At 46.6% G+C, this 9,954-nt stretch overlaps 2 protein-coding genes across 2 annotated transcripts; one reads left to right on the top strand and one right to left on the bottom strand.

Moving 5' to 3' along the window:
• On the bottom strand, positions 1–5,611 carry Moca-cyp (nuclear cyclophilin protein Moca-cyp). Its single transcript, XM_065866271.2, has 8 exons — positions 5,206–5,611; positions 3,949–4,036; positions 3,205–3,234; positions 3,004–3,143; positions 2,800–2,944; positions 2,611–2,737; positions 2,255–2,455; positions 1–2,193 (listed from the first exon to the last, which is right to left on the bottom strand). The coding sequence occupies exons 1-8, from the start codon at positions 5,507–5,509 to the stop codon at positions 160–162; spliced, it is 3,069 nt and encodes a 1,022-aa protein (XP_065722343.2). The 5' UTR covers positions 5,510–5,611; the 3' UTR covers positions 1–159.
• Positions 5,612–6,700: 1,089 nt separating this feature from the next.
• Gfat2 (Glutamine:fructose-6-phosphate aminotransferase 2) lies at positions 6,701–9,603 on the top strand. The gene is made up of 2 exons (XM_036817646.3): positions 6,701–8,619; positions 8,953–9,603. The coding sequence occupies exons 1-2, from the start codon at positions 6,940–6,942 to the stop codon at positions 9,325–9,327; spliced, it is 2,055 nt and encodes a 684-aa protein (XP_036673541.2). The 5' UTR covers positions 6,701–6,939; the 3' UTR covers positions 9,328–9,603.
• Positions 9,604–9,954: the final 351 nt, after the last annotated feature.

The following is a 9,954-nucleotide window of genomic DNA, read 5'->3' as shown; positions in this document are numbered from 1 at the left end:
TACAGTGACGTTTACCTTTATTAAACGGACTTCGTTACAAAAAAGTGGGGTCGCGATTTATACAATGGCCATTTTGTGTAAAAGTCTAAATTGGTGGAACAAAAATACGGTCAGCCGCTGTTTGGGATTCAACTACTGTCTAGGATTGGATTAGTTTGATTAATCGGAATCGGAGCGAGCCGAGGACTTCTTTGATTTTTTATGCTTGCGCTTCTTGTCGCGATGTCGATCCTCCGTGCTGGACTCGCGTTTGTTCCGGGTGGCGGTTGCCTCGGTTTTGGCCTCGCTTCCGGCTGCTGCATCGATTCCCGCTCCCGCCGAGCCCACTCGCTCCTCGTCCTGCAGCTTCTTGAGGGTTTCGGCCTTCAAGCGCTCCAGTTCGTTGAGCTCACGGGTGGTACGCTCCTTTTCCATGTCGTCCTGGCGCTGTTTCTCCAACCGCCGTTCCTCCTCTTTGGCAATCTCATTGCGCATGTGCTCCTTCATCAGCATGGCGGCCTCCGCACGCTTCTGCATCTTCTCACGGGCCGCCTTTTCGCGATCCTCGTCCATGGGCAGAGCGGAGGTGAGCTTAGGCAGCGGACTGCGTGAGCGGCGGCGGCGAGAGCGACTGGTTGAGGGACTGCGACTGCGCGACGAGCTATGCCGGCGTCCGCGGCTGCGGCTGCGTCTGTTTCCGGGCGAATCGCGGCGTCTTCTGCCATCCGACTCCTGTCGCCTTCTTCCAGAGGACTCCTGGCGCCTTCTAGCCGGCGAATCCTTGCGCCTTCTGTCTGGTGTTTCCTTGCGTTTTCTCTCAGGCGAGTCCTTACGGCGCCTGCCTGGTGAGTCTTGTCTTTTGGCCAGGGAATCCTGTTGCACTCTGTCGGCGGACTCCTGTCGCTTCCTGCCCGGTAAATCTAGTTTTTTGGCAGGAGAATCATGGCGGTTTTTGTCTTGTGAGTCCTGACGCTTTCTGCCTGGCGAATCTTGTCTTTTCACAGGAGAGTCCTGTCGCTTTTTGTCAGAGTCCTTACGCTTTCGGCTTGGGCTATCCTCTCGCTTTCGACTGGGAGAGTCATCGCGCTCTTTTCTGGTGGATTCCTGTGGCTTTTTGCCTTCGGAATCCTCTCTTTTTTTATTGCCAGAATCCTTGCGCTTCTTACCAGGGGAATCGTCGCGGCTCCTTTCGCGTGAGTCGTCACGCTTTTTGTTTGAAGAAGCCTCTCGCTTTCTGTCTTTTGAGTCTTCTCGCTTTCTTTCCACCGAATCTCGTCGCTTTCGTGGTGGCGAATCTTGACGCCTTCTTTCCGGCGAATCCTGACGCCTCCTGCTCTGCGAATCCTGACGTTTCCTGCCCGGCGACACCTGACGCTTGTGATTGGGCGAATCCTGCCTGCGTCCCTGACTGCGGGAACGCTGTTGACGGCGGCGATCTCCACCAGGAGAGCCCCTGCCCCTGATTGGTGACAAGGGAAAACGATTCCGGTATTCGTTATCCTGTGAGCGCGAACGGCGGCGTCGATCTCTGTCAGCAAACGGATTTCGGCGATTGCCGCGGTTGAACTGATTTTGATTCTGATTCTGGTTGGAATTTTGGCCTGGACGCCTAGCGGGCGAACGCTGTTGGCGACGAGGAGGAGAATGGCGACGCGGGCTTCGAGAACGACTGCGCTTTAGTTTGGCTTTCTCATCGGGCTTGCGATCGTCGCGTTTTGAATTTCGATCCCTGCTAGTCGATGGCTCTACTTTGCTCTCCTGCTTGGTGGGTGGTTTCACCTGTAGCTCCTCGTCCTCGGACTCGGTTTCTGTCTGCTGCTCATAGTCCAAAGCATTCATGTCCATCGATTTGCGGCGCTTAAGAGGAGTCACTTCCTTCTCGCTGGCCTTCTCCTTCTCTCTCTCCTTGGGTTTGCCGCGATCTGATGTTTCCTTCGACTTGTTTTTGTGTTCCGGAGAGAATTTCTCTGGCGTCATTTTGCCGCCGTAAGTGCTGGCATGGGTTAGCTCAAAAAAGGACTGCTTGGGGTTCTTGGTGGCCTCTTCGTGGCGACGTTTTCTCTCGTGCTCGCGACGCTTTACCTCCTCTTCGCGCATCTTGCTCTCCTCCTCAATGCGCTCCAAGTCAGACAACTTAATGGTGCGCTTCTGGGCATGCTTCCAGTGGGGTGGCGTAGTGCTGCGCGATCGGCTGCGCGACGGTGTGCGGAAACGCTGGAAAAAGTATTTTATTTTTTAGTTTTATGTTGGGACATTACGGGGGCTATACACTTACAAATACTCCGCGACCTTTGACAATACGTCCGCTGCGCGATGTGGGCGGTGCCTGCTTCTTTGACCAACCAAAGTTATTGCGATTGCGATCTCTATCCTGATCCTTGCCGCGATCGCGATCGCGATCTTGTCCCCGACCTCCACGATCTTCACGATCGCGGGATCGCGATCTCTCACCGCGCATTAGGAATTTGTTTGATACCTAGATAAGTATAAGATAATAGTATTTATCGTGGCAAATTAAGTAGTTATGTAAATGCAGATGCAGATAGCGGAATCGGCATAAGTTTGCAGATTAGAAAATTAGAATGTGCTTTATAAGACACTCTAAGCCTTTAGTTAAGGTTTATACCGAACCTCTGGTATCTCGTTAGGATCTATCTTGGTTATTGTGACCAGTGGATGGAGCTCCCCTTCCTCGCGCTCCCCGTCATCTTCCTGAGGATTCTGATCATGCTTTCCATTACCGCGTCTTTTATCATTGCTATGAGAAATGACAAACAATTATAATACATAATATTCATAAGGTTATCGATCAAGGCATACTCTTCGCTATCGCTGGCCTTTGACTCCTTCCGATTGCGCTTTTTCTTTTTATCCTTTCGCTCAGCCTTGACCTCAGCCTCACTTTCTTCACTGTTTGAGTCATCTGAGACCGTAGAGCGCCTCTTTCGCTTCTTTTCCTTTTTGGCTAAGAGATACAATACATGATAATTACAAAAAGTAAACCAAAGTAGACTCCTCTCGTACCCTTGGTCTGCCTAACCAGTTCACCGCAGTTGGCTATAGCGGCATCCTGTAGCGGCCGCGAGTTCCGATCGATGGGCAGATCCTCCAATTGACGCACCAACTCCTGACCGGATATAACTTGCCCGAATACAACATGGATACTGCAACAAGGAAACAAGAAATTAACACTCGGATCTATGGGTTTAATATTGGCCAACTTACTTGTCCAAATGTGGCGCAGGCTGTGTTGTACTACAATGAGAAACAGAAGAAGAGAAAAATATTCTTTACACTTTGGCTAACTGGTTGTTGGGCTGCAGTAGGCAGTTGTAGTTGTAATCGATGTTGTTGGCTGTTCAGTTGTTCTTGTTGTTGTTGTAGAATGGTGGTTGGTGGAGGCAATGTGATGTGCAACAAAGTTAAAAGGTTTCAAGGTGTAGCAGAGGTGGCACACTGGATTTGGGCAAGCCACCAACCACAAGAGCCGCTGCAGTTGGCCATGACCAACACGGAGCGATCATCGTCATCTGGCAGATCCAGCTAGAGACGCCGATCCCGGCAAAGATCCAGGATGAGAGCCGAGAGAGATAGAGACACACACAGAGACCGAGGACCAAGGACCAAGGACCAAAGACCAGGGAGGAGAAAGACCAGATCCTTCTTTCACTTGGTATTTGGACCCACGGGCCGAATGCATTTGGGCTGGTGGATGGCGATGCATCAGCCGGTGGTGGACAGATGGATCTGTCCGCTGGTCAGTGGGACGCAGGCACACTTTACTGCCCACGGGCTACGGCTAAATGGCAATAGATTAATGAACAACAACAGACGTTTAAATATAGATAAAATAGAAGACGAATAGAGTTTATCGGAATTGTCGGTGCCTGAAACAGAACTGGAACTAAATTTACGAAGGGGTTAGTCCGGACTCAGCCGGTTACGGCCCTCGATGGAGAGAGCACTTACATAAAGAACTGCGAGCCATTGGTGTTCTTGCCCCGGTTGGCCATCGACAGCAGAAAAGGACGATCGTGCTTCTTCTCAAAGCACTCATCTGAAATGAGAAGAAAGGACATTTTTATCATACAATAATAACAAAGTCTATTGCCTAAAAATTGCATATTACAAAGTTGAAGATCTAAAATTGAACTTTAAAATCATAAACATGTAAAATAAAGAAACAATTCCCATTTTTGTAACAATTTATTCCCATAAAGCCGTTTCTAATTGCATTTTGGACCTATTTTATTCTTAGCTTTAGCATATAAGTATATTTAGATAAACATAGACAAATCCTCACTTGTTCTAGATGGAATTTATAAATGGAACATATGCAAAAATGTAAATATAAATTGTGTCACTATAAAATATGAGAACTTATTTTTATCTTTTATATTCAACGTGTTTGTTCTTTAGCACATGTGCTTGTAAATAAATGATTGTACATAAATGCCAATCTAAACTTTTTCCCCAAATGTTACCTTTCTAGCCTCGTTAAATTTAAGTGGATGATGGATAGAATGAGTGAAATTGGATGGAAAGTTTTAAAATTTTCATAGAGGGGGATGAACTTCTGTATGGTTATGGACACTAACTTTGATAAGTGCCCTATCAAGCAGTGGGACCCTACATACAATTGGTTTATGGAATTTAATGGATAAAAACATGTTTGCTTTATTTACATATGTACATATATTTACACATTTCTTGGTTGATAAATGACAGTGTTGTTTTGTATGAATAACTGGTTTTAATAAGCAGGATATGCCAAGGAACTTTCTCAATCACCTTTCCTTATATGTATGTACGAAGATCAAATTCCACAAAGGATTTAGAACCAGTTTCCAAATTGGCTTGAAATTTTTAATATATTTTTTCGTACATGAAAATAGGGATATAATAGTTTTACAAGATTTGGGGAGGTATATGTAAGAACTACTAAATATGACATCTATTATCATAACGTCGTCGTATTACAACGGAACTTTTAAAGCTTTTTCCTATAGCTGTCAAATAAGTACAGTCGTACTTGCCAAAAAAAAGACATTTTCCCTTTACCTAGAAGGGTATATAAACTTCTGCTAGCCAGATTTTATTTTGATTTCGTCTTATCAGATACCCACTGTATTGATTTTTTCCCCCACCACAAATGTCGGCCAAAATGTATGTATGTACCGCTGTATTATATGTATGTACATGCAGTTTTGGGCACCCGGAACTCACCCTCGAATGTTCCGCCGTAGATGGACTCGCCGCCGGTGCCGTTGCCCGCGGAGAAGTCGCCCGCCTGGACCATGAAGTCCTTGACCACCCGGTGGAAGATGACCCCCTTGTAGTGGAGCTTCTTGCCGGTGACCAGGCCAAGTCCCTTTTCGCCCGTGCACAGGGCCCGGAAGTTCTCGGCCGTCTTCGGCGCCACATCGCCGAAGAGCTCGAAAACAATGCGGCCCACGCCCAGGCCGCCCAGCGAAATGTCGAAAAAGCATCGCGATCGCGTGGCACTCGCGTCGCGCTTGTTCACCGTCATTGTTTCCGCCGCTTTTTCCCACTAAATGCAATTTAAATACGTATTTATTCTCTTCCCGTTTTCGCGTTGCACAATGTTGGCGTTGCCAACTCGCTTCGAAATGCCAAGGGTGTGCAGTGGGGTCGTGCGTGGCGCGAAAAAAAAAAACCAAGCCTGGCAAAAAATACTGACAAGCTGTTCCTGGTGTTACCTCAACAGTTTGAATTTCAGAAAATCAGAGTTGTTACCATATTTCATTTCAAAGCCATGACACCGTTTACACAGAGGGGATTTCCGCTTCAGCGACTTTTTCTTCCATAAGAAATACACGTGCTAGAAAGGGAAGAGGAAAAAGTCGCTACAACTCGCTTAATCGATCCTGTATCCAGTGCTTTTATTCAGTATTTTTAAGAGCTTAGGTAACTTTTGTACTTGGCGTTTCGTAAATTTTTTATGAGGTCTTCATGAACCTCATACATGACGAGATACAAGTCAAAGGAGGAGATAGTTAACCGCCTACCACTTCCTTTGTGACTCGAGGGCTTTTAAATTCTATACGGATCTACGTTCTGTAGGTGTGAACACACGACAATTTTTTTTCCAATGTAATTTTGTTGGTATCTTTAAGACACGAGAGCATAGATAAATAAAGTAAAGTCCTTAAAAATAGACGGTATATTATTATCTTGTTTTTATAGAGTCGAACAACCGAACATAATAGTGCGTTAATGTTAAAAAAATTTTAAAATCGAAGAGCAACCGATTTAAATCAGTGGAGCTGCTGAATACTTGTGGAGAGAATGAAAAATAATGTCAAAAAATTTCCAAGAATTTCAGATTTTTACGTTGCTGACTGAACTGCTGCAGTTGCGGTGTCAACCGATTTAGTTTTTTCAACCGCCTATTTAACAAGAAAGCATTTTCTTATTAAGTGACTATCAAAGAACTTTTTTTTACTTTAACAACGACTTAATGTATTATGATCTCTAGATCAGTGATTGCTGCTCTATTGGCAACCAGATATCATGTTGTACTGCTGAAAGCTTTTTTTTTGTTTTGAATGTTTAAATTTTAAAAAACACATTCCTAGACAAATAAGAATGTGTGATGCATCCCTCGCTCGAACACGGTCACACCAAAGCCAATGTTTACATGGAGACTCGTGTGTGGATGTAACTGCGTGTGCGTGTGAGTGAGAGCGGGGGCGGCGCGTGTGTGAGTGCGAGCGGGAGAGCAAGACGAAGACGTGTTCTTTTCGGCCAAGCAGAAAGCAAATAATTTGTTTTATCAGAGAAAAACAAAAAAATTCCCAGTAAGTGTCGCGATAAAAACACGACAATCGCATTGCAGCCGTCGCAGAAGCGAAGAATCGGCCTCAACTGACCGAAAAGTTAACGTTGCGACGTGGAAAATCACGAAATCACTCAGCGAATCAACAGAATTTCAACAGAATGTGTGGCATATTCGCTTACCTAAACTACTTGACGCCGAAGTCGCGACAGGAAGTCTTGGATTTCCTGCTGCAGGGCTTGAAGAGATTGGAGTACCGCGGCTACGACTCCACGGGCATAGCCATCGATGCCCTGAATGCCGGGGAGGGGGAGTCCTCCATTCTGCTGGTCAAGCGGACCGGGAAGGTGAAGGTCCTGGAAGATGCGGTGGCGGAGGTGTGCCTGGGCCAGGACTATTCCATGCCCATAGACACTCACATTGGCATTGCCCACACGCGCTGGGCCACCCACGGTGTGCCCTCTGAGGTCAACTCACATCCCCAGCGATCCGACGAGGATAACAGCTTCGTTGTGGTCCACAATGGCATTATCACGAACTACAAGGATGTCAAGACGCTGCTGGAGAAGAGGGGCTATGTCTTTGAATCCGACACGGACACGGAGGTGATAGCCAAGCTCGTCCACCACCTGTGGCAGCAGCATCCTGGCTACACCTTCGGCGAGCTTGTGGAGCAGGCCATCCAACAGCTGGAGGGCGCCTTTGCCATTGCCTTCAAGTCCAAGCACTTCCCGGGGGAGTGTGTTGCCTCCAGAAGAGGTTCCCCACTCCTGGTGGGCATCAAGGCCAAGACCAAGTTGGCCACGGATCACATACCCATCCTGTATGCCAAGGCCCACCGGCCACATGGCCAGCCGCAGCAGCAGGCCTTCCAAGTACTGCCCGCCGGCGACTGCAAAGCGGAGTTTCAGCCTCTGGAGCGCAAGGAAGTGGAGTACTTCTTCGCCTCGGATGCCTCGGCCGTGATAGAGCACACAAATCGGGTGATTTACCTGGAGGACGACGATGTCGCGGCCGTGAAAAACGATGGCACGCTCAGTATTCATCGCCTTAACAAATCCTCTGACGATCCACATGCCAGGGAGATCCTCACCTTAAAGATGGAGATCCAGCAGATCATGAAGGGTAACTACGACTACTTCATGCTCAAGGAGATCTTCGAGCAGCCGGAATCGGTGGTCAATACCATGCGTGGCAGGATGAGGTTTGATACGCAGACCGTGGTCCTGGGTGGCATTAAGGAGTACATACTGGAGATCAAGCGTTGTCGCCGCTTGATGCTGATAGCCTGTGGCACTTCCTATCACAGTGCAGTGGCCACCAGACAGCTGCTGGAGGAGCTCACGGAACTCCCGGTAATGGTGGAGCTTGCTTCCGACTTTCTGGACAGGAATACGCCCATCTTCAGGGATGATGTGTGCTTCTTTATCTCCCAGTCGGGAGAGACTGCGGATACGCTGATGGCCCTGAGGTACTGCAAACAGCGAGGAGCCCTCATCGTGGGCGTGACCAACACGGTGGGCAGCAGCATCTGCCGGGAGTCGCACTGTGGCGTCCACATCAACGCTGGACCCGAGATCGGTGTGGCCTCCACGAAGGCCTACACTTCTCAGTTCATTTCGCTGGTTATGTTTGCTCTGGTCATGTCGGAGGATCGTCTGTCGCTGCAGCAGCGGCGTCTGGAGATCATCGATGGCCTGTCGCAGCTGGACAAGCACATCAGGACCGTCTTGGAGCTGAACTCGCAGGTGCAGGAGCTGGCCAAGGAGCTGTACCAGCACAAGTCGCTGCTCATCATGGGCAGGGGCTTTAATTTCGCCACCTGTTTGGAGGGAGCACTGGTAAGGATTTGGATTTAAGGAGCTGGCATGGGTTAAACATCTATAAACTTTTGTTTCCATTTTTAATTGCAAGAAAACAAATATTACTCACTTCTTAATAATTTGATAACATCTTAATGATAGCTAGGTGGAAAATACCCAGTGTCAACAATTTAATTAACTTGTTTACTTCAGCATAATAATTGAGGTTTCTCTGTATAATGCTGAATTTATTGAAGTGTGAGATTATATGGGCAGTCAGCAATTTATCTAAACTATCTATTTTTTTCCCATGCTAGCTGTGTAAAAAACTTAAATATACATTCAAACTAATAACTACATTTTGCCTTACAGAAAGTCAAAGAGCTGACCTATATGCACAGCGAGGGAATCCTGGCTGGAGAATTGAAGCATGGACCCCTGGCCCTCGTGGACGACGAGATGCCGGTGCTGATGATCGTCCTGCGCGATCCGGTGTACACCAAGTGCATGAATGCCCTGCAGCAAGTCACATCCCGCAAGGGCAGACCGATCCTGATCTGCGAGGAGGGCGACAACGAGACGATGTCCTTCTCCACACGATCACTGCAGATCCCCCGGACCGTGGACTGCCTTCAGGGCGTGCTCACGGTCATTCCGCTCCAGCTGCTGTCCTATCACATCGCCGTGCTACGCGGCTGCGACGTGGACTGCCCCAGGAATCTGGCCAAGTCGGTGACGGTGGAGTAGGCAACCACAAATGTCTGGCTGCGGCCGCATCAAGAATTCCATTTTAGTATCTGCCTGAAAATAACAAACCCTTAGGATTTAAGTTGAAATCATTTGGTATTTTCGCGGTTTGAAAACAGAAAACAATTACAATTAACCCGCTATGCCCCTTCCGGTGGAAGCCGGTTCTGTTAACCCCCCGCATTTTATAGTCTGTACTGACCCCTTGTGTTGTGAAACTATTACTTTTTGTGAATGTGCAATTGAAATATAAATATTTCCAGATTTTCTCTAAAAGTTTATTTTATACATTAACCATTGGGATATTTTGGGTGAATATTACGATTTACTTGTGTATTTGAAAATTTAAAAGGGGAAATATACTTAAAGATTAAAATGCAGATCTGTATATTTTTGCACACATTTTATTTAAGATTATACAAATTACACTTAATCTTCAATTAACGAAATCTCTTATCTTTAATTATGGATAATATATGTATGTATATATATTTTTGATATATTAAAATCTACAATCTATATATAAATATATTTTACAAAAAAACGAGTTAATTGAATAATTAAATATATATTTAAATAGTTAATAAATTTATATTTTTAAATTTAAAACATACGTGGTCTGGAAAT

This window comes from Drosophila suzukii, chromosome 3 (genome assembly GCF_043229965.1).
Source record: "Drosophila suzukii chromosome 3, CBGP_Dsuzu_IsoJpt1.0, whole genome shotgun sequence".
Classification (NCBI taxonomy): domain Eukaryota; kingdom Metazoa; phylum Arthropoda; class Insecta; order Diptera; family Drosophilidae; genus Drosophila; species Drosophila suzukii.
This window is presented reverse-complemented; position numbering and strand designations above follow the sequence as displayed.